This window comes from Budorcas taxicolor, chromosome 16, assembly GCF_023091745.1.
Source record: "Budorcas taxicolor isolate Tak-1 chromosome 16, Takin1.1, whole genome shotgun sequence".
Taxonomy (NCBI): domain Eukaryota; kingdom Metazoa; phylum Chordata; class Mammalia; order Artiodactyla; family Bovidae; genus Budorcas; species Budorcas taxicolor.
Genome location: NC_068925.1, coordinates 68,929,695 through 68,953,990, shown reverse-complemented (window position 1 = coordinate 68,953,990; position 24,296 = coordinate 68,929,695). Strand labels below are relative to the sequence as shown.

The window sequence follows — 24,296 nt, the reverse complement described above, 5'->3', positions numbered from 1 at the left end:
GGCAAAATCATCTACCACAAAGTCCACTTTATATTAAATGTTGAAGAACTCACATAATTTATAGAATGCTATACTAGAAGTGAAAAACAGAATGCTTGATAGGGTGCATAGTGGTTTTAAGTATATGGGTTGTTTACCATTGTGATTGCGTGGCTGACATGACTAGGAGTGGCAGCTTGCTATTGGGAGGGAGTATCGTACTGCTTATCGCTAGCCTGAAAAAGGTCAAAACTCAAAATTTGAAGTATGGTTTCTACTGAGTGATATGACTTTTGCACTATCATATAGTTAAAAACTTGTCAGTTGAACCATAGTAAGTCAGGGACCACTTGTATTCTCTAATACGAATAGTATGTTTTGATGTATAATAACTAAAAGGAATAAAGATGCTCTCATAAAACTGATTCCACTGTAGATATATACACTGGAATACCACTCAGCCATAAAAAGGAATGCATTTGAGTCAGTTCTAATGAGGTAGACAAACCTAGAGCCTATTATACAGAGTGAAGTAAATCAGAAAGAGAAATATAAATATCATATACATAGATCCTATAAATATATGGAAACTAGAAAGATGTTACTGATGAATTTCTTTTCAGGGCAGCAATGGAGACACAGACATAGAAAACAGACCTAAGGACATGGGGAAGGGGAGGGGAGGAGGGAGAGGGTGAGATTTATGGAGAGAGTAACATGGAAACTTACGTTACCATATGTAAAACAGATAGCCGATGGGAATTTGCCATATGACTCAGGGAACTCAATCAAGGGCTCTGTAACGATCTAGCAGGGTGGGATGGGGAGGGAAATGGAAGAGAGGTTTGGGAGGGAGGGGACACGGGTGTACCTATGGCTGATTCTTGTTGATGTATGACAAAAAACCCACAAAATTCTGTAAAGCAAATATCCTTCAATTAAAAAAATTAAGGGGCAAAAAAACAAAAGGATTCTCAGGAATCAGCAGTTTCTATGAACTCTACAACCTCAATGTCAAAACGATAGTTAAGAGGTAAAAGCATGTATTTTTAGCAAATAATTATGTTGATTCATCTAAAATATTGATAGCATTAGAATAATTACAATTTTATGAAGATTTAACTTTGTATGTATGTGTTAATGAAGTTTATCAATATAGCATAATTATGACCAATGCAAGCATGTTTTTACAATACCTAGTTCTTCTTCCATTGTGGAACCTTTACTTTGTGATCCAGAAACTCCCAAGACTCTGTTGAACAATATAGAAAAGGCACTACCCCAGACACCTAAAGGAGAGCAAAAACAGAATATGATTTAGAATGTACCAAGATTTAAAACAGTCAAACAAACTCATGGTAGATTTGGATCACTTACCCATTAAGAAATGCAAGGGGTTTTCTTCATATTTCTTTACAACTGTTCCCATAAAAAATTTGCTTCCAAATAAGTCAGGTGCCATAAAAGTACCATATTTAGCCATGCCAATCTCAAAAGGACTAAATTCAACCCAATCTGAAATGATTTTTAAAAATGCAATCCATTAGTAGAAAAATACTGCAGAGATATACACACTGATTACTCCAACACTGGCATAATTATTCTCATTCATTAAAATATTTTTAAACATTAACAAATATCTATCATGTATATGAAAGTGAAAGTGTTAGTCACTCAATTGTGTCTGACTCTGCAACCCCATGGACTGTAGCCTGCCAGGTTCCTCTGTCCATGAAATTCTCCAGGCAGAAATACTGGAGTAGGGAGCCATTCCCTTCTCCAGGGAATCTTCCTCACCCAAGGATTGAGCCTGGGTCTCCTACATTGCAGGCAGATTCTTTACTGTCTGAGTCATCACGGGAGGAGATCGGGGTGACAGAGGATGAGATGATTGGATGGCATCATTGACATAATGGACATGAGTCTGAACAAACTCCAGGAAATAGTGAATGACGGGGAAATCTGGCATGCTGCAATCCATAGGGCCACAAAGAGTCAGACACATCTTAGCAACTGAACAACAAGGAACAACCATGTGTATGACGTTATATAGATATTGGGGATGAAGCTCATAGATGAATGAGAACACAAAAGGATTCCTTACTTTGCACAAACTGAATACCCTTTGGCATTTAAAAACTCAGACATCTTTTATAAAGTCCATCTTAATCAGACACAGTTTTACAACTGCCGACTCAGATGTTTAAAATCCATGGAGGAGACAAAAGAAATTAAACTCTTTCTGATAATGGAAGCAGACTATAAAAATGGAAGAAAGTGGTGTTTAACATTTGCCTTTTCTTCATCTTTCCTTAATTTTTCTTATTAACCATTATTCTAACTCACAAAATTACAGTGCAAAGCTTTTATATTATATATATTCAGAAATGCATAGGAATAGAGCCAACAGAGTTTATTTTCTCAGAGTAGAGGCTTTGCAGCCAGAAACTTGAGCTCAGATTCTGTTGTGTTGTTTACTAACTATGCAGCTTTGGATAGATTACATGTATTCTCTGTGTCTTAGTCTCTTAATCTGTAAAATGCTAATAAAATCAGTAGATAGTTTGCAAGATTTTGAGGAGGAACCAATGAGTTAAGAAACGTAAGGAACTTAGAAGAGTACATAGTACATTTTAATCACTCAGTACATAGTAGCCACTATTATATTTCATACATTCCTGTGGTTATAACTATGTCTAAAAACCATCTGAATCTTAATCTATCCAAACAGAATTCCTAGCTCTGAATCCACTTCCTTGTCATTTTCTCAATCTTCCCCTTCTTCGTAAATGGTACTTCTTTTCATATATTCATACCACCATCCATACTATCCTTACCACACTTTAGAATAACTCTTTTTTAGAGTTCAGATTTCTTTTTTGATGTGGAACAAGTTTAAAGTCTTTATTGAATTTATTACAAGATTGCTAAATGTTGCTTTTTTGGCCACAAGGTATGTGTGATCTCAGCTCCCTGACAAGATAGCAAACACACCGCCTGCATTGGAAGGTGATCACTTAACTACTGGACTGCCAGAGAAAACCCTATCTCAAAGAGAAAAAAATCAAGTTCTGTAGGCTCTATCATCAGATGTGATTAGAAACTGGCTAGTGATCCATTTGGTCACCAAGACCATACTGGCATAAGCTGCCATACTCTCTCCTGGATCTTCACAATAGCCTCTGAAAACATTTTCTCTATTCCCCTACTATCTTTTAGATACCCTGTTGCCAGAATGAATTTTTAAAGATACAAATCACAGCATACTAATGCCAGTTGAAAACTTTCCAATGGCTTCTTATTTACTGAAATAAAAACATGGTCGAGAAGTGTTCATGATGGTCTGGCTCATGCTCCCTGACTGACCCATGTCCTAAACAGACTCCTAGCACATTTTTGTCTTGCTTATTCCACTTCAGCCACATACCTTCTTAATTTCCTCCAAGAGACCAAGCTCATTCCCACCTTGCAGCCCTTATGCTCCCTATTTCCTTCTGTAATCATAAGGCTTGCTCCTTCTTATCCTTTAGTTCAAAGTCTTAGTTGACCATTTTCTATGGAAGCCAACTACCATGCATCCCTGCCTAACCCCAAACCCTCTGTCCTCCTTTTTCATCCCAGTTTTTCCTTTTCTAAAATTTTTGCATCTTCAACCCCTTATCCAACAATCTGAAATCCAAATAACTCCAAAATTCACATGGATTTTGCTACTGGATTTTGCAATTCCTTTGCTATTCATTCGATGCTAAAATTTGCCCTGAATTCATTTAGTAGAAAACCAGTCTTAATCTTAATCTTCACATGAGGCTTAATCTTTACATATCTCACTCAATATGAATATCAATACATCCCACTGGAGAAATCACTATTTGATTATAAGACCCCAGTGGGGTGTTATGTAATATATAGTATAAGCACATATAATATAGTGTAAGTATACTTTATAACTTCAAAATCTAAAATATTCTGAATTTTAAAACACCTGTCCTCAAAGTTGTGGGGAAAAAATCATGGATATGTATGTTTTTATTATTTACTCAATAATATAGAATGTTCTACTTTTGTGAAACAAGTTATAAACCACAATTGTGATGAGAACACAATGCAATTCATTTCAGATCAAAGCCAAATGGCACATATACCCTTCATGACAAAGTGGTATGTTTTATAATGATTTACATGGAGTTGGTGAGGCATGACTAACCATGAATCAGAGACCATTAGGAAACTTTCTATATCACCACAAGCAATTTCTTATCTGTGAGTTTCACACCCTTATCCGTCGTACTAAAACAAAGATTTCCTGGTTCCTACTTCTCCAGCAGTCTCTTCTTGTTTAATGCTGTGGTTTTGTGCACACATTTTTGAGAGGCAGATTTGCTCTCTGGTCGTTACTGAAGAAGTCACCATGGTATTTTGACTACTATTTCTCTGCTGCTGAACTAGTACATTTCAAACTTGAATTTCTCTCATGAACCTCCATCTATTCATCTCCAACTCCCTGTTGCGCATTTACACTTGGGTATGGTGCCATCACATCACACTACACTTGCCTGGAAAGGAATTCATCACCTTTCTTCCTGCTCTAGCTCACCTGTTTCTATAAACCATGCTATCACAGCCCAGAAAAAAACTCTTAACCGAAATCACTCTTGTACCCACTCACATCAAATCCATCCATCCATCACACATTTCACTGGTAATATTTAAGTTTTTCACATCCATCTTCTCCTCTCTTTCCTTATCAGTATCTCCCTAGTTCTAAGCCCTTATTTACACAAATATAGTAATACCACTGCTTTCAGTTTGTTTCTGTGCCAGTCTACCCATATGAACTATTAAAATACTTTTTTTCAAAAACACAACTTAAACAACTTCCTACCAAAAATCATTAAATGTTTCCCCTTATCATAATTGAATAGAAACATTTCTATCTGGAAGTCAAATCTTTCTATAGCTTGACACTAACTTCCAAATATACCATCTGCTCTTCACCAGTTCATACATTAACCAAATCTAGTGCCTTTTTACTGCTCCCTGAAACATACCTTTGGCTTCCCTTCTGAGCATTTTCTTATACTGTTTTACACAAAGATGTTTCACCCCCAATTGGTAGATCTTTCCAAGTTCAACTTGAACCTGACTTCTACCACCTTTATGAAGTCTATCTTACAACTACGCTAAATCTCTACCATCTTACACATTATGTCAAGTCTATATACTCTAACAGACAACAGTGTTCTATGTGTATTTTTCTTGCCAATAGGAATGGAATCTTCTTGAGGAAGCGTACTATGTTTTTCTTCTGTAATGTCTGTTAAAGGACTTAACATGATGTGAAGTTGTAAATTGTGCTCAGTAATTGCAATTCACTGACAACGCAAATTAAAGGTTGAAATCCTATCAGAAATGTAGTGAAGTAGAGGAGTCAAAAATATGTAACCATTTAAACAACTAACGTTTATTTGTTTAAAGTCTTCAAAAGGTGAATGTGTTTAAAACTTTTCTAAGAGGGAAGAAAAACATTCTCTAGTATTATTGAAATAAAGTTGATAAAACTTCTGTAAGCTAAGATAACTGGGATCTTTGACTTTTCATAATATAATTTGAATAATATTTTAACTGTTTTCCTGAATAGCTGACCCATTTTAATCCAAGCGAATTTTAAAGGCATAAAGTATAGACATGTCTCTCATTTTTTTCTTCCACAACTCAAGCTCTTTGAACATTCATAACATGCCCCTTTGAATGTCTTATCTGCGTACAAGATCCACAGAACTAATGCTTCATGGTTTTGTCCAACTCTGTTGGAAGAAACCGCTTGAACCTCCTTATCATAGGAGCTTAACAATGAAGGTTAATGGCGCTTCTCTTGTCTTGGTAACGATATCTCAGTTAGGCAGCTGGCCCAAATCAGGCACGTTCATGTTGAAAGACTACTAATTGAACATAAAGTAGCCTTTTCCTACTCTAAATAAATCAAAAATATTCACTTGCTAAAATATTATTCATTCTTTAATTATTTTACTGAGATTTTCTCTTGAGAACGGCCACTGACTGGAAGTATAGAATAAAAAGAGTCAACTGTAAAAATGCCCTAAAAATCATAACAGTAATAAAAAAAGTATTATATTTTAATGTGTCTTTTTCACATTCAGTATTATCCATATCTCATTCAATTGTCTTAATAGCTCTGTAAGATAAACTGATTTATTAATATCTTTTTTAATAATGAAAATAAGAATCAGAGAGAGTAACAGACCCACTTAAGGTGTATATTTACCAACCAATTTCCAAGCATTCCAAGACTTTACAAGACACCAGCTAAAGGGAAACAAACAAGCAAAACAACAACAACACCAATTTGTCACGGCCTTTTCTTTCCATATATGATAGAACGTGAATCAAGAGAAGTTCTAGATGCGCAAGCTGGATTTAGAAATGGCAAAGGAACCGGAGGTCAAATTGCCAACATCCGTTGGATCATGAAAAAAAACAAGAGAATTATAGAAAAACATCAACTTCTGCTTCATTGACTACACTAAAGCTTTGGATTGTGTGGATCATAAAAACCATGGAAAATTCTTAAAGATACCAGACCACCTTATCTGCCTCCTGAGAAACTTGTATGCAGGTCAAGAAGCAACAGTTAGAACCAGACAGAGAACAACAGACTGGTTCCAAATTGGGAAAGGGGTACATCAAGGCTATATATTGTCACCCTGCTTATTTAACTTCTATGCAGAGTACATCATGCAAAATGATGGGCTGGATGAAGCACAAGCTGGAATCAAGATTGCCAGGAGAAATATCAATAAACTCAAAATGCAGATGACATCACCCTAATGGCAGAAAGCAAAGAGGAACTGAAGTAAAAACACTGGCTTAAATTCAATATTCAAAAAACTAAGATCATGGCATCTGGCCCCATCACTTCATGGTAAATAGATGGCGAAACAATGAAAACAGTGACAGACTTTATTTTCTCAGGCTCCAAAATCACTGCAGATGGTGACTGCAGCCATGAAATTAAAAGAACCTTGCTCCTTGGAAGAAAAACTATGACAAACCTAGACAGCATATTAAAAAGCAGAGACATTACTTTGCCAACAAAGGTCCATCTAGTCAAAGCTATGGTTTTTCCAGTGGTCACATATGGATGTGAGAGTTGAACCATACATAAGGCTGAGTGCCGAAGAACTGATGCTTTTGAACTGTGGTGTTGGAGAAGACTCTTGAGAGTCCCTTGGACTGCAAGGAGATCCAACCAGTCAATCCTAATGGAAATCAACCCTGAATATTCATTGGAAGGACTGATGCTGAAACTGAAGCTCCAATACTTTGGCTACCTAATATGAAATGCCAACTCACTGGAAAAGACCCTGATACTGGGAAAGATTGAAGGCAGGAGGAGAAGGGGACAAAAGAGGACGAGATGGTTGGATGGCATCACTGACTCAATGGGCATGAGTTTGAGCAAGTTCCAGGAGACAGTGAAGGACAGGGAAGACTGGTGTGCTGCAGTCCATGGGGTTGCAAAGAGGTGGACATGACTGAACAGCTGACAACAACAATGGTCTCTTTCACAAAATGTGGTTCCTTATTACTGCTGAGTATGCCATGATTATCCGAGAATCCTAGGATATCCTAGAATAAAACTGAAGGTCTTAATCTCCATCTGACAACTAAATTTGCTTTCATATACAGATTCCATTCATCTTTAAAATCCAGACCTCTAACTTTTTTCATACAGTTTTCACAGGAGATTCCAAATTGCTAAGATTTAGTGAAACTTCATTTGGGCTTACAATTAAGTTCTTTACATACTTTATCTCATTTATTTAGCAAAAACTATGAGAATCTCATCTTCACTTTAACAGATGAGGAAACAAGCTAAAAGATATCATAATTTGGCCAAGGAAACAGTGCATAGTACCATTCTGCTCTTCTTTTTTGCCTTAACTTCTTTAATAACTGCTGTAAATTTCTCAAAAAGATTACTAGGTCTTACAGGAAAAGGGTAACATACTGTGGAGGGGAAGAGAATTCATACTTCATGCCCGGAGCACCACATTCTACATCATCAGCAATCAGAGAAATCAATATTTTCATAAAAGGAACAAAGTAATTCAAGACCAATTCTTAGCTCTTCTACTTACTTTGTATGTGGCAATCATCAAATCTTTCTGAAATTTTGTTTTTTCTTCTTTGAAGCAATGGTAAATATATCTCCCTCCCTCCCTAGGTTATAGTTAATATTGAATAAGATAATGAATATGATGAGTGCTTTCTGAACCATATGCATGAGAAACATTTTAGTCAAGATAATTGATAAAACACTTGTTGAATGAATGATTTCCAGGTGTACTGCTTTTATAAACTATTCCAAATCTTGCTTGAGGGTAGTCAGTTGAAGAAAAAGTGAGACTTGGAAAAAATACAAAAGAATTCTAGATGTAAATCTAGAATTAATTTCATGCCATTTACAATGATTTTTTTAAGCTCATGATATGACTAATGTCACTGAGGTACTTTTCCTAAAAATATAATGAACCCTACCAGCCACAGTCATAGATGCTGCCACACTGCAAACTAGGAATGTCAGTGGCCCCCAGAAAGAAGTAGAGAGTCATGTATTTTGAGAGCACCCACCAAGAAGCAGAGCTACGGAAGAAATAAATGTTTATATCTGAGACTTAACAGAATGAGGCATTTTATTCACCATCTGTCACAAATATAGACTGATACTTTTAAGGTGCTAAATTATAAAAATTAGAATAGAGTTTTAAATGATAAATGTCATGTAACCCAATTTAATGAACAGACATGCAGCAAGCAAAAAGATATGCATTGCCTAAAACAGGCAAGCTACTTTGTTAAAAATCCTTGACAAATGGATAATTAAGACTGAATATTGACTACATTCATGATTTACTTTTTTATATCTCCTTTCCCACTGATTTGAATGAAGATATTAGTAACTAGTTTCACAGGATATCTCTACAACCAGAAAATTATCTAGTGTAAAATATTCTTAGATTTTCAAGTGTTTTTATGTTACAGAAAATATATTAAAATAAGCAACTAAAATAGCTTATGATCTTCCTCTAAAGAAAATCATTAAGAACCACAGTTCCAAGTTTCCAGGAAATGTTTTGCAAGATGAAATTCCATACCTGCAAACATCAGCTCTGAGACATCGGGTTTGACATGGAGACAGGTGAAAAGAGGCAAAGGACACTGTCCAGTATTGACCTTTTCCTTCAAACTACTCAAGGTAGTGTTCATTCTCTGTCCACAGAAGAAAGAAAAGGTTTTACGTATATAAACTTTCTTACAGATAAGAAAAAAAAAATCTATGTAAAATAGTGCTTCCAATCAAGACCCTTAAAACTTTTATGATAAAAATTAGCCTTATTATTATCTAGAAATCTCTGATCCTGAAAAAAAATAAAAGCTCACTGGAAGTAATTATCTTCCTTCTAAAAAACAGCCATAACTCTGGGGACTATGTTGACATTTGAAATGGAAAAAGATTTGGCAGCGATGGCACCCAGAAGGAATTTAACCCCCAGATTCTCTGGCACAGGCTCCATACGCCTACTTTATCTTCAGATAAAATATCACCCTATGGTCATATGTCAAATGTGTTTCTTCCATGTGATTCATTCCTTTTTTTCTGGCTTTCTCAGGCAACCTCCATTCTTCCTCTGCCACTTAAATATTACTTGTATTCACCTCTTTATCTAAAAACTCTTGCTACTTGGGCAGAATGAGCAGTTGAGGGTTAAAATGTATAGCTTTCTAAAGAAAAAGAATACAAAAGTATTTCCCTATACATCAAAATTGACACATGGGGAGTTCCCGGGAAGTCCAGGGGCTAGGACTCCTCACTCAAACCGCTGAGAGTGTGGGTTCTGTCCCTGGTCGGGGAACTAAGATCTCATAAGCCAAGCAGCACAGCCAACAACAACAACATATAATTGACACACACAGAATCAATTAGTAGGCACAATTGTAACGTGAAATGTAGAAGAGTTATATCTGGCAGGGAGTATGTACTCAGTGCATGTTTATAGGATAATGGCAGTCAACTGACTTTTACAAACATGCACCACATTTTGTTTTATTTAAAAACATGATATACATGGTCTTCTTGCATTAAAAGGATTGTAGACTGAGACAGAGCTTACACTGTGAATTAGTGTTTCTCCTATCAACATCCCGAAGATATCAGTAAAGGTGACAGGTTGTCCAGAACTTTTTTTCCTCCATAAAGACTCAACATATCTTTTAATTTTCTGTGGTGTGAGAAGTAAAAGAGGGTTGTGGCTGACATTTTTCATTAGCTCTTCGTTAATCTCCTCTGGCCCTTTCTCTGGAAAATCAGGGTGAGAATATAAGGTCGACATATACCTGTAAAGACAATAAAAGATAATCAGTCAGGATAAAGGGCATCACATAGTAAGTAGTCTCCAAAGAAAGCAGGCGTCTCTGCTATCAGAAAAAGAAAGAATAATGGAAGTAGTTGATTAACTGATCTTCTGATTGAACCTGCTGCTGCTGCTAAGTCGCTTCAGTCGTGTCCGAGTCTGTGTGACCCCATCGATGGCAGCCCACCAGGCTCCCCCTTCCCTGGGATTCTCCAGGCAAGAACACTGGAGTGGGTTGCCATTTCCTTCTCCAATGCATGAAAGTGAAAATTGAAAGTGAAGCCACTCAGTCATGTCCGACTCTTAGCGACCCCATGGACTGCAGCCCACCAGGCTCCTCCATTCATGGGATTTTTCAGGCAAGAGTACTGGAGTGGGTTGCCATTGCCTTCTCCATCTGATTGAAGATATTAACTCATTTAAGAAAAGAATGCATCAATCAGAAAATAGCTGGTCTACAATAGACATAAAAGGGAGGTTTCAGAGGAAACACTGGACTTCCCTTGCATAGTCCAGAGGAGAGAATGCCTACTGGGCTCACTCTCCACTCTCTCTTCTCCAGGAATGGGCGTCCCTATCTGACCATCAGATACTGATGACACAACACATTGAGAACCATGTGAATAAATGGGACTTCTCTGGATATAATGGGCTTCCCTGGTGGCTCAGACAGTAAAGAACCCGCTTGTAATCTAGGAAACCTGGCTTTGATCCCCGGGTCAGGAAGATCCCCTGGAGAAGGAAATGGCAACCCACTCCAGTATTCTTGCCTGGAGAATTCCATGGACAGAGGAGCCTGGTGGGCTATAGTCTATGGCTTCCCAAAGAGTTGGTCACGACTAAGGGATTAACACTTAACTTTTTTTTTTCCTGTCTATAATACTAGCCAAGCAATCTGATCATTTCACTTTCCATGGTGATTATCTATAGGTAGAGAATGTGCTATCCAGACTATTGTGAATGCCTGATTCTCCGGATACATGTGGTTTTTGTTTTAATTGTCCATTGGCCAACGAGACAAAAATCCCAAGTCTTGCCAACTGTATGTCTCAGAATTTCTAAGCATACAAATCTAATGGTGAAATCCTAGAGAGAATAGTGTTATCAGGTAAATGTCTTCTTATGAAGATTCTGGCACCAGCCATTTGGCCACTTAAGGTGATGCTGGAAATCAACATGTAGCTTAGTATTTGATACTGAGATGATAAATGAAGTTACAGTCTTCCTGGAAACCAGTATCTTTACTACTGTAGCTCTCATACTAAATATTAATTATTAGTTTTCTTAACTGTCTCCCTTAATTAGTTGCGATCACCATCAGGGAAAGCTTTACTTGTTTATATCTGTTTTTATCTCAATGATTAGCCAATACCTAGTATATGACAAGCGTGCTTGTTTTGAACTGTTGAACTGGGAGCACAAAATAATGAAATATTCCACCACTTCATCCAACCAAAGAGAACATAGTGAATATATTTAAATCTCCTGTTTCCTTATATTCAAGTCAAATTGCCACCACAATGATTTATTTTCCCTTCATACAGGAGAGAAAACTAACTCTGGTATGTTCTAGGCCTGAGCAGGCTAATTGATCACAAGGTATTGTCTTGAAGACTTGCGATAGCTTTCAATTCTTCTGTTTTAAAGATAAGCAGAGGATTGATGAATTTATAATATTTTCACAGTTCCCCAGTTAGGAACAGAAGAACTCAAATTTAAATTTGTCCTCTTCCCTGATAGGTTTTATTTCTTAAAAAAAAATCTTTAAAATGATTTCAAGTCTTAGAGACCAAATGATTCCCACTACACACTGAATTGGAATTCTTTGATGGATTCAGAGTTATTTAGAGACAAACTGAGATTAACCATAACTTAACAAATGGAGAGTGATTATAGACTGAAAATGGAACATATGCTCTGCAAAAAAATTTAAAATTCTTAAAAGAGATTTATTACACAAACATTTGTTAACATTAATGTTAAGGATTCTTAACATTTCTCATAACTTGCAATAGTATCACTGACTCAATGGACATGAATCCGAGCAAAATCCAGGAGATAGTGAAGGGCATGGGAGCCTGGCATGCTGCAGTCCATGGGGTCACAAAGAGTCAGACACAACTTAGAGACTGAACACAGCAACAAAGATTAAGTCAAACAGGCAAACTCTGAACTCAAGCCTGGTATAATCAACACATATCTACAAAAGAGATAGCTGAAGTTGCTAGAAAGATGGAGAGTCCATTCACTTCTACAGCTGCTCCAAGCTCTACTGCATGATTCATCTATATAAACAAGGATCCAATTCTGGACCTCACCATACTTTTCAATAAATGTACATATTGGTGTAAAGATATTGGTTTACATTTAAAGATACAATAAAAATGGAAAAACAAAAATTCTCTTTGAGTCTCTAAGTGATCAGTTCTGGAACTATTCAGAATGTGTTTCATCCTTTATGATAACATTAAGAAATTCTTTATTGGTCTCACTTATTATCAAGAATAAGTTCTACATCCATGGACCACTGGCTTGCCCTTAACTTATAAAAAATGTATATTATGTAACTATGCATTGTTTGGATTTAGCCTTGAATTCTAGAAAACTTAAACCCAAGCCTATGTCTCATGCCTCCCAAAGCTACAGGTTATAGCATGAATTTTTAATTTAATTTATAGTTCTATACATATATACATACAAAACACATATATTGACACTTTTTTCCCACTTCTATCTTTATTGTATGAAATCCAGTTTTACTTTACTTGTAAAACTACATTAAATCAGTTCCTTAATGAAGCAGGATTTAAAAACAAGGAAAAGGAAAAGAATCTACATGATGTCAGAGAAATCAACTCAGTCACAGAATAGTTTTTTTAAAGGTAGGTGAAAAGGAAACAATATGATAATTCTGCTATTAGAAGTTGTTTTTAACAGTTCAGCAGAAAGATGTAATCTCATTTACATTACTTAAGACTTCTCTATATTTAGTTGGTCTTTCAGTGAATTAATGTATGATTTTAACAAGCACCTTAGCCTCATAAATTTCCTCCAGAAAAACCTGGAGCCTCCTCTTTTCTTGTTCCTTCCTCCCAGTGTTAGCCACTGGATCTAGATTGAAAATCCTTCCTCTTAGGTTAAGGAATTGCTCAAAATCTAGGACTTTGTGCCACAATTTCAGAGGTAAGTCTTTATAAGAGGTCAAATGTATATGGATGTCAGCTCGATTCTCTGTTTTTGCTCCTTGTAGAATGGCTGCAGTCCATTTTCTGCTGTTTAAAGTTTGAAGTTACCTCATTCACATAGGGAGTCTCTTTCCCCTTTCTTTCTTCCTCTCTCATGAGAAGATTGGCTCAAGTATACAAGTCCCTTAGAGAAACAGAAAGACCTACAACACCTCAGCCATTTGCACTGGAGCTAATGTTCTCTGCTTGTTCAGTATTTATAAGCCTATTTCCCTTAGAATTAACAAGTGTGAATTGGATAGACCTTTGATAACATCATTGCGGTGACATCTATGACTTGAATTTTTGCTTTGGTGATGGCTAAAAATGGATTAGAAGGCAATGGTCAATTTTCCTAAAATAACTTTTAAAAAAACTTTTGTATTCAATTTTATGTTTTTCAACATATTTATATGATAGGACACCTCATTCTCTCCATATGAATGCCTTTTAGGCTAAATACAAATTAAATAAATAAACAAAATTATTCCAGAGAGCAAGGAATTCTCAGCTCAATTCCTGATGCCAAATCACAGAGTCGATGTTTTAAAATATTAGTGCCTGGTGCCTCAGGACCTTCCTAATCAAAATCTTCAGGGATAAAGATCTAGAATTTCTGTGCTTAAAAAAGTTCCAGAAGTAATTCTCATATGCAACTAATGCTGCACATGTCTTGACAAGACCCTCAACACTGTGAAGCAAATATCCTGAAACCCTAAAGAAATTCTTAATTTTCCCCCAAAATGCAATTACTTATGCAAATCTTCATTTAGTCATGAAGTATGTGACAAGTGGGAGAGGTTCATAGGGATACAAAATAAGCATATTCCCCACCTCAAACAACATATTTTTCTAACATAATCTTTATCTTTTAGTCTACCATTTCTTATGGGCCAACTTCTATTAAAACTGGCTTATTTTCCAATGTCCCACAAATTCTTCAGACTGTCAAACTGAGAGTTTTCATTCTTGAATTCCATTTTATAGCTTTAAATCAGGTCTTATGGTCTATAGATACAGAACTGTTCTCATTTTTCCTTTCAATGATAATGACATACAAATACAGCAGTCAATATCCAATAGTCTAGCAATTCCACTACTGGGCATATGCCCAGAGAAAATCATAATTCCAAAAGACATGGCTCACGGAAGCAGTATTCACAATAGCCAGGACATGGAAGCAACCTAAATGTTCATCAACAGAGGAATAAGTGAAGAAAATAAAGCATACGTATACAATGGAATATTATTCAAACTATAAAAAGGAATGAAATTGGGTCATTTGTAGAGACATGGATGGACCACCTGGTGACTGTCACACAGAGTGAAGTAAGTCAAAAAGAGAAAAACAAGTATCGTATATTAATGCATATAGGTGGAATCTAAAGAAATGGTATTGAAGATCTTATTTGTAGACCAGAAATAAAGATACAGACGTACAGAGTAAACATAGAGACACCAAGGGAGGGAAAGAAAGGTTGGGATAAATCGGGAGATTGGGATTGACATACATACATCATTGACAGCATGTGTAAAATAGATAACCAATGAGAACCTACTGTGTAGCACAGGGAACTCTACTCAATACTCAGGGCTGACCTAAATAGGAAAGAAATCCAAAAAATAAAAAGAGGGGATATATGTATACGAATAGGTGACTCACTCTTCTGTACAGCAAAACTAACACAACATTGTAAAGCAACTCTGCTCCAATAAAAATTAATTTATTAAAGAAAAAAAGGAGAAAAAAATCAACAGCCCTTTGATACTCCAGATGAACAGCTGTGCTGAGGGAGAGCGCTGTGTTCACTGAGTAAGGAACACAGGCTTACGGTCACTAGTTCACTCAGGCCTATTTAATGAATAACAGCCATCATCCAAAAGTCATTTCAGAAATAATTACTATAAAGGTAGCAGCAATTACAAAGAAGCTTTTGTCTTACATAAAGTTCTCTTTAGAAAACATTACATATGTCTTACATAAAGTTCTCTCACAGAAAACATTATGGGAGGTCCCAGCCTTCTCCAGATATTCCCGTATTACCTAACTTGTCCCAGGGAATGGTCATGTATCAGCAGAATATAAAAACTTACACAAGAGTGCAATTTGTTTTTCCAAGTCTTTCTGAATCCCTTCGTTCGAACTACCTTCTCGCCTATACTTTTCAAAAGAAAATTGTTAATATGAGTCATCCTGAGCACTTTTTCTTTTGTCTCAAGAAGTATATCTTCTCCATGGTTGACAGCCTTTTATCTTGTCCCTATCCTGTCTCTGCCCAAATCTTTCTACCCATGATCCATCTGCTTCTTTATCTTTCATCTATCCCTCTACACCATTTCCTTTGTCTCAGACTTCCACATAAACACTCTAGTCCCTTATACTCTGAAAAAGAAGCAAAAACATTTCCTGGGTCCTATGTTCCCCTTCTTGAAACAGTAAACGGCTCCTACTAAGGTTCACATTCCCACCTTTTTCCCTTTCATATTCTACTCATTTCTTATTGGTAATTTCGTGATCAAAGGTGCCCTTCATGTACCTTATCTACTTTAATTTTTGCTAAAACCATGAAAACTCTAAACCCAGTTCTAAGGGAAGCTTCTCACAGATTTTTGCTCTATTAAAATATACACTACTTGTGAAGCACTCCCCATCCTTGGCTACTTTGCACTGTCTGTTATTGTTTGTTCTCCTCTTCTTTTTCTTCTTTTGGCCCACTAACTTTTTGGATGTTTTGGAGATCTACAAATGGAATGACTGATGATAATAACTGAAGTGGTAGAAGGTGGTGAAATTACTAAGGGAAGATGCGTAAATATAATAGAACAAAAGGGAGGTCCTGGAGAAAAGTTCATTTTAAGGGGAAAAGTAGTAGAAGCAGAAAAGACAACAATGAAGAGAGAGCAATCAGAGAGGATGGGGGGGACAAGATAGGTGGGATCTGAAAGAGGGACAATTCAATGTGTGAAATGTCTCAACTCCCAACCTCATCTTCCCAGGCTCCCTGCAGAAGTCACGGAAAATACCTTCAAAAAACACCATTATATTTGGAAATTATGTGGTCTCCAGGTAAAAAGGGATTGTAAGAATTTTCGGAGTGCATGCCTGTGCATGCTCAGTTACTTTATTCATGTCTGACTCTTTGTGACCCTGTGGACTGTACCCCACCAGGCTCCTCTGGCCATGGGATTCTCCAGGCAAGAATACTGGAGTGGGTTGCCATGCCCTTCTCCAGGGAATCTTCCCAACCTAGGGACTGAACCCACATCTCCTGTGTCTCCTCCACTGAAGATAGATTCTTTACCTATTGAGCCATCTGGGAAGCCCTTAGGAGTACATGGCCTTTAAGGAAATAGAATAAATAAAAGAAGGCTAATCTGAGGAAATCAGACACTAATGGATAGAGCAGAAAAGCTGTATGTATCAAACAGTGACCTACAATGTTTAAATGACTGGGCTGTAGTATTTAAAATCCCCTTGATTATTCTTTTTTCAGAACCCTGACAGGATTTTAGATGTGTCCCTAAATGTATAACTGAAGCAATGACTGCTGCTCTAATTAAGCCCAAATATACACCATTACACCCTGCAAATACCACTGAAGGTCTGGTCTTCCTCTATTAGATGAGTTTAAGACAAGTTTCTTGCAAAGTATTAGTCAGTACTGGACCAAAGGGATCTAAAAAGAATAATGATTAGATAAAGAAAATTATCTGAAGAGTAATAATAAAATGCCTGAGTAGGTGAAGTTAATCTAAGGGTCCAAGTTTTTCCATCATATTCATATTACTCATTAAACAGGCAGGTGCCTGCTCTTTCCTTCAAGGGAAGGAATAATGATGGGCTACACCCTTCTTTCAAAAGAGATAAATCATGTTGAGGGGACAGAAAAAATAGATGGCAATCATAGTTTTAGGTTCCTGTTTTTCAGCTAAAGAATTTGGTTTAAAATATTTAAGAAATTATAGATTTTTTAAATGTGACTCTCTAGGTAGAATAGACAGATGTACAAGAGAAGGTTATGGTTGAGTTGAAAGAATCCAGAAATAGGGGATGGAAACCCTGAGTTTCTATGTTGGCTCTGCTATGATTTGGACAAATCAATTGACTTCTGAGTCATATTTTCTTTGCTTGAAAAATAAAGAAGCTCATAGCCAACTCACGGGATGAGAAGATATAGAAATTTTAAAATACAGACATATATAATATATATTATTACATATATGTTGTAATTATATAATATATACTAATATTATATAATATATTATAAATATATATAATATATAATACAATTATATAATATATACTTATATAATACTTATGTTATATAATTATATACAATACAATATTATAAAAGATAAGTTTTACCACAGGCTGAATGACTAAAAGGCCTTGTAAACCATTCTGTAATAGGTGATACTTTTATTTGAGACAGCTAAGCAAGACACTTGATTTTCAGTGTGCTTGTGTGAGGTAAGCACACCAAAAGGTACATAGTATCACCTTTGAAAATGTTTTACAAATATATTTTTGAAAAGGCAGACCTACAGTATGCAAATATTTACAAATATTATGCCTTAACTCCATCCAAATTTAGTTGACCTTAGATATATTTGAAGGATTAATTTCATTATTAGTCAGATATAAATCACTGAAATTTATTGCATTTATTCATTCAAAAGTTGTCTTCCTTCTTCTGTTTACTAAAGTATCTTGCATTTCACTCTATTTGCCCTAAAGAAGAAAATGAATACCCAGTGAATCATGTAGACTTAGACATGATCACTGCAAGATTACAAATCAGTAAATTATAGGAAGATTAAATTAATTATGGGTGGAGTACATTATTCCACTTATGAGATATTTCTATAGAATTATTTCAATTGATCTATTTTTTGTTTTAGGTTCAACTATTACATTTTAAGTCACAAACGGCTTTAAAGGGAGCAAACTGATGATGAGAGGCATCAGTAGGTATGAATTTGCCTTAAAAATATTTTTAAGAAACAAATTTCTGCATCAAGCTGGAATATTTCAGTAATTTGAAGTTAATGTCAACTTTTAAAATACTCTTCTCTGGTTTCAGGTAGATAAATGCTAAGCATTTAGGATGATAAAACCGAGATGTAAAATGTATACTAACCATGTGGATCCAGAAAGACCAGCAATGTAGGTAGCACAGTCTAAAATCCCTGAGTCATACAGCGCCTTCATCACACCAGAGAATCCTACCATGGCTCGAAATCCCCCACCTGAGCCCAGTATGGCCACCACAGGCACCTGGAATGATGAAACACAGGATTATTTATCAAATAAAGTCATAAAATATGTCATGCTCATCTCCATTTTGATATGTCCCACATTTGGTAATAAGGGATTATAAGTTCATTCATATTTTGATATTATCTGTTAAATATAAAATCGTGTTTAAGAAAATCAAGAATTAATGTCTATTAGAAAGCAGACATTATTAAAATGGCCAACTAACCCTATTTGAAAACAATAATAATAGCAACAGCAGTCCTTTATATTTGCTTGACTCTTTGCAGTCTGGGGCTTGCTTTTGGGTGTACTTTTTGTTTTAACTGATCCTTTCAAAATTGCTGTAAATGAACAAAAACAGTATTTGGTCATTTTTCAGATGGAAGTTCAGATGGAAAGGATGACTTATATAAATCTATTAGCTGGTAATCTGTAGTTGAGTAAGCACCTTGCCTTCTTGATCCAGAATTCTTAGCAATCCTTTATGCTGACTCACTTCAAAAAATATGCTATTATTTAAGCCATCAAAAAGAACGCAATCATCTTAATGACATATAAAATTTATCTCTTCTATCTTTAAGTCATTCATCAATCCGATTAAGTGGCCTTTGTGTTTCAGGCATCCCCACAGTGGATCTGGGGAATACAGTTAATTTAACTGAGGCAGAAATGTAATAGTAATCGTGACAACAACGAAAGGCATAGATGACATTCATTGAGCTCTTATTATCTGGTTGGAATTGTTCTCAATATTTGATAGACATTGCCTTATTTAATCCTCACGAAATCTCTATGAGATTTCTATTTTACAAGTGAGGAAACCCAGGCCTTGAAAACTTGTGTAGAGTCATGCAACCAATAAGTAGCAGAGTTGAGTCAAGAGTCATACGCTCGGCGTGGCAGCACGCCTTAAAGTCAAGTGCTACAGGTTAGCAGCACATCGGGTCCAGAAGGTGTGGTCAGTTCCAATCAGAAGGATCGGAGTGGTGGAGAAAGTTTCACAGACCAAGAAACCTGAGCTTGATGTTAGAGATGCAAAATTATCCCATAGGGAGGGATAAAGACAAGGGAGAAGGCTGTTCTGGGGAATGGGAGCAGCACAGGCCAATGAAGAGTACTTGCAGCGAAACAGAGAGGCAGAGACTGTCTGTAACATGACTGAGATACAAGCGTGTTTATTTGGAAAACCTGTGTAGAGCCAGGCAATCAATAATTAGCACAGCTGAGTCAAGAGTCATACCCTCGGCCCTGGTAGCATACCTTATCTCATGTGTGCATAGCTTTCAGGGGGCCCACAAAGTCAAAAGTCTTTTCACAATAACAAGAAGATCTTCCTTTCCTTCTTTCATTCTCATTTTCTCATGAGTGTAAAATGAAATTTTCCAGAGACTAGATGATATTAGATAGAGCAACAGTTTGACTTTAAAAACACAGAATAACCTGCATTGAGTTTCAAGCACTTAAATCCTAACGCTTGGGTGTTCACTCACCAGTGGGATAAATATAGACATTCGTGACATCATTTTTTGAGAACTAAAAGGACCAAAAAGGCTATAGAATTCTTACATATAGAAAGGGAAGTCTATAGGGGTTCGGTCTTACTGGAGGTAGAACAGTGAATGGCAGGACAACCAGAACTGATTTCTTAATCCAGAGCTCTTCTGTAGTACTTGGTGGCTATCAAATTTCAAGCCAATTGAAGCCCTCATTCATGAAAACACAGTGCAATGAAGCGATTGAAATGGTTTTAAACTTGTGTATACTTAGATGAATGGAATGCTCTGAAACATAGTTTTTAAATTGTAAATAAAGTAAAATATATAAGTTCTGAAAAACTTATATGGAGAGGGATGAAAGCTAAGATAGGAAACTAAAGTGGGTGAATGGAGTATAATACAGTATTAAGAGTAGTGGCACCCCACTCCGGTACTCTTGCAGGGAAAATCCCATGGACGGAGGAGCCTGGTAGGCTGCAGCCCATAGGGTAGCTAAGAGTTCGGCACTACTGAGCAATTTCACTTTCACTTTTCACTTTTATGAATTGGAGAAGGAAATGGCAACCCACTCCAGTATTCTTGCCTGGAGAATCCCAGGGAGGGGGGAGCCTGGTGGGCTGCCATCTATGGGGTCGCACAGAGTTGGACACGACTGAAGCAACTTAGCAGCAGTAGCAGCAAGAGTAGTTGTAAGGATGCCAGGTTAGAAATTAGGAGAAGGGATTTGAGTTGGGCCTTGAATGAAGGGCTGAGTTTATAGGTACTATAATAGTAATGATAATAATAAACCATTTACTGTTACTATGTGCCAAACACTAGATAACTTCCCTGGTGGCTCAGATGGTAAAGCATCTACCTGCAATGTGAGAGACCTGGGTTCAATCCCTGGGTCAGGAAGATCCGCTGGAGAAGGAAATGGCAACCCACTCCAGTACTCTTGCCTGGAAAATCCCATGGATGGAGGAGCCTGGTGGGCTACAGTCCATGGGGTTGCAAAGAGTTGGACACGACTGAGCGACTTCACTACTGCTGCTGCTGCTAAGTCACTTCAGTCGTGTCCGACTCTGTGCGACCCCATAGACGGCAGCCCACCAGGCTCCCCCGTCCCTGGGAGTCTCCAGGCAAGAACACTGGAGTGGGTTGCCATTTCCTTCTCCAATGCAGGAAAAGTGAAAAGTAAAAGGGAAGTCGCTCAGTCATGTCTAACCCTTAGTGACCCCAAATAGCCACAAATAAGAAAAGCTATGTGATTCTGAGATGAAAAGATCAGCCTTAGTAGTAGGACTATACTAGGGAGCTAGGAAAAAAAGATTAGGCAAGACTTTAAAGGGAAAAAAATGTCAGGGTTGATATTGTAGAAGGAGGAAGACTATTTACATTCAAAATTATGTGGGGGCTTTTAATTCTGTTGATTTGGTTACTTGCAACACTGTGTTATTGAAAATAATGTTAAGCCCCATACAGATAAGGTAGTTCAGAGTAAAAGTAACAGGAAACACTGTTTCATTTCAACATATAATACAAAATCTACAATACTGTTCAAAGAGAAATTTCATAAGAGAAGTTGGAAAATTGAATGCAAGACCTCTTTAATCCTAAGAAAACAATTCTCCAGATGTCCTTCACATGCCGGGAGCCCAGCACATAATTACGGATGACAATCTCATGTTAGGAATTTTCTGAAAACAGCCACTTATTAAACTGGGACTCATGTAACTCAGTTTTCATCATTGCTTTACAGTAACCCTAAAGAGGTTTTCAACCCACTCCAGTGTTCTTGCCTGGAGAATCCCAGGGACGGGGGAGCCTGGTGGGCTGCCGTCTATGGGATCGCACAGAATCGGACGTGACTGAAGTCACTTAGCAGCAAAGAGGTTTTCAGGTCAAAAATTTGGATTGCTATCATTTGAAAGAAAATGCCATATTATTTGTATATAAAAATTAAATAATGAAATAATTGAACTGTACAGATTACAATTTACAACCTTATTTATGGCACATGAATTACTATGTTTTTGTGTATCATTTAATTTTTGCAATTCTATGAGATACATCTTATTGCCATTTTAAAGATAAAGGCATTGAAACACAAGAAACACCACTTTTCCATGGTCATAAAGCCAGAAAGTGGTGTCCTGTGGATTTAAAGCTGGGTTTGTCAGATTCTGAAGTTTTAAATTCACTGTGCTCCACCGGAACAATTCCCCCATACCTACGGGGACCTTAGCAAAGGAAATCCTCTTTGAACTTCCTTAGCAAAGGAAATCCTTTTTGAAAAAATTTGGGGGTAGGATTAATAAAATTTTTGCTACTGGTAACATTCTGGATTCTATAAGTCATACAGAATACGCATTTTTAAAATATAAAATTACAATTTTTATTAACTATAAATAGGAAATTTAGACTTACGAAGAAAATTTATTTCATTTAATCTTGTGTGTGTGTGTGTGCTCCGTTGCGTCCGACTCTTTACAACCCATGGACTATAGCCCACCAGGCTCCTCTGTCCATGAAATTCTCCAGGCAAGAATACTGGAGCGGGTTGCCATTTCCTACTCCAGGAGACCTCCCTAATTCAAATATCAAACTTGTGTCTCTTGCAACTCCTACACTGGCAGCCAGATTCTTTACCAACTGCACCACCTAGGAAACCTCCTCAAAAGGAGATTATTATTTTCATGTCTCAATTGAGGAGGTATTTAACTGCACACGTTATACCGTATCTGCATCCATATTGCTGATAATCAGAATGTGAGATGCGGAGTCACGGGCACATAATTCATGCTCTTTCCTTTTCCCCATTAGAGTAATCCTTGTTGAGAGAAACCATTTGGTATTTAGCTAAATTCCTTCTTCTTTTTTTTTTTTTTTGCCATGGCTCATTGCTGCTGGGATCTTTCTGACCAGGGATTGAACCTGCACCCTCAGCAGTGAAAGCACATAGTCCACCAGGGAATTCCCTAAGTTACATTTCAGATTTATGCATCACTTCAGACACCAGCACAATTTTATGTAACAAATAAAGACAAACTTTGGATGTTTTAATAGGGGCAGTCATTCTGAAATAACTTCCAAAGAATAATGGGGGACTTATAAGGTGCAGATGTTAGTCCTGGCTCTAAGTCTAAAAAAATGAAAAAAATAAAAGTTGCTGTGAGATTTTAGGTTATATTTAGACTTAATTGCACCAATATTTGTGTATAAATGATATCAATGAATATTTCTCATACTTCTGTCATACGATTACAGGAAATGAATTTTATTTACCAAAACCCTGTGTTTTGGTTACATTATTCTCATGCATGGGCTTGCGGATATTATTAATTTCCTCCTTTGCAAAATACAATGTGAAGATGCTCAAAGATTTTTTTTATGTTTTAATAGCTTTTAAGTTCCAACAATTATATAAGACTTTTGCCTTCTTGGTTCCTGTATTAGTCAGAGTTCTGCAAAGAAATGGAACCAGTAGGTAGGTAGGTGGGTAGTAAGGTAATCTATCTAAGAATGAAAGTGACTCACACAATTATGAAGAATGGCGAGCCCAGGTTTGCTGTTGCAGTCCAAACGCCAATAGGTAAGGAACCGAGAGAGCGGATGACTCAGGTGAAGCCCGAGTCTGTTGGAGAATCCTCTTGCTTGGTAAGGTTGATCCTTTTGTTCTACGTAGGCCTTCAACTGATTAGATGGGGCCCACCCACATTATAGATGACAACTTGATTATTCAAATTTCGCTGATTTGAAGATCAATCAAGGGACTTCCCTGGTGGTCCAGTGGCTAAGACTTCACGCTCCCAGTGCAGGGGGCTCGGGTGTGATCCCTGATCAGGGAACTAGTTCCCACATGCTGAGACCAAGAATTCTTATACAGCAACTAAAGATCCCATGTGCTATAAGTAATACCTGG

The 24,296-nt window shown here is 36.9% G+C and overlaps 1 protein-coding gene across 1 annotated transcript in view; it reads right to left on the bottom strand.

Moving 5' to 3' along the window:
* PLA2G4A (phospholipase A2 group IVA) overlaps positions 1–24,296 on the bottom strand; it is a 217,736-nt gene that overhangs the window by 41,137 nt on the left and 152,303 nt on the right. The window contains exons 7-11 of the mRNA XM_052653583.1: positions 18,778–18,914; positions 10,173–10,395; positions 9,156–9,270; positions 1,357–1,494; positions 1,176–1,268 (exon numbers count right to left, since the gene is read on the bottom strand). Of these exons, the coding sequence (XP_052509543.1) occupies positions 1,176–1,268; positions 1,357–1,494; positions 9,156–9,270; positions 10,173–10,395; positions 18,778–18,914 (706 nt within the window). The remainder of the gene's footprint in view (positions 1–1,175; positions 1,269–1,356; positions 1,495–9,155; positions 9,271–10,172; positions 10,396–18,777; positions 18,915–24,296) is intronic.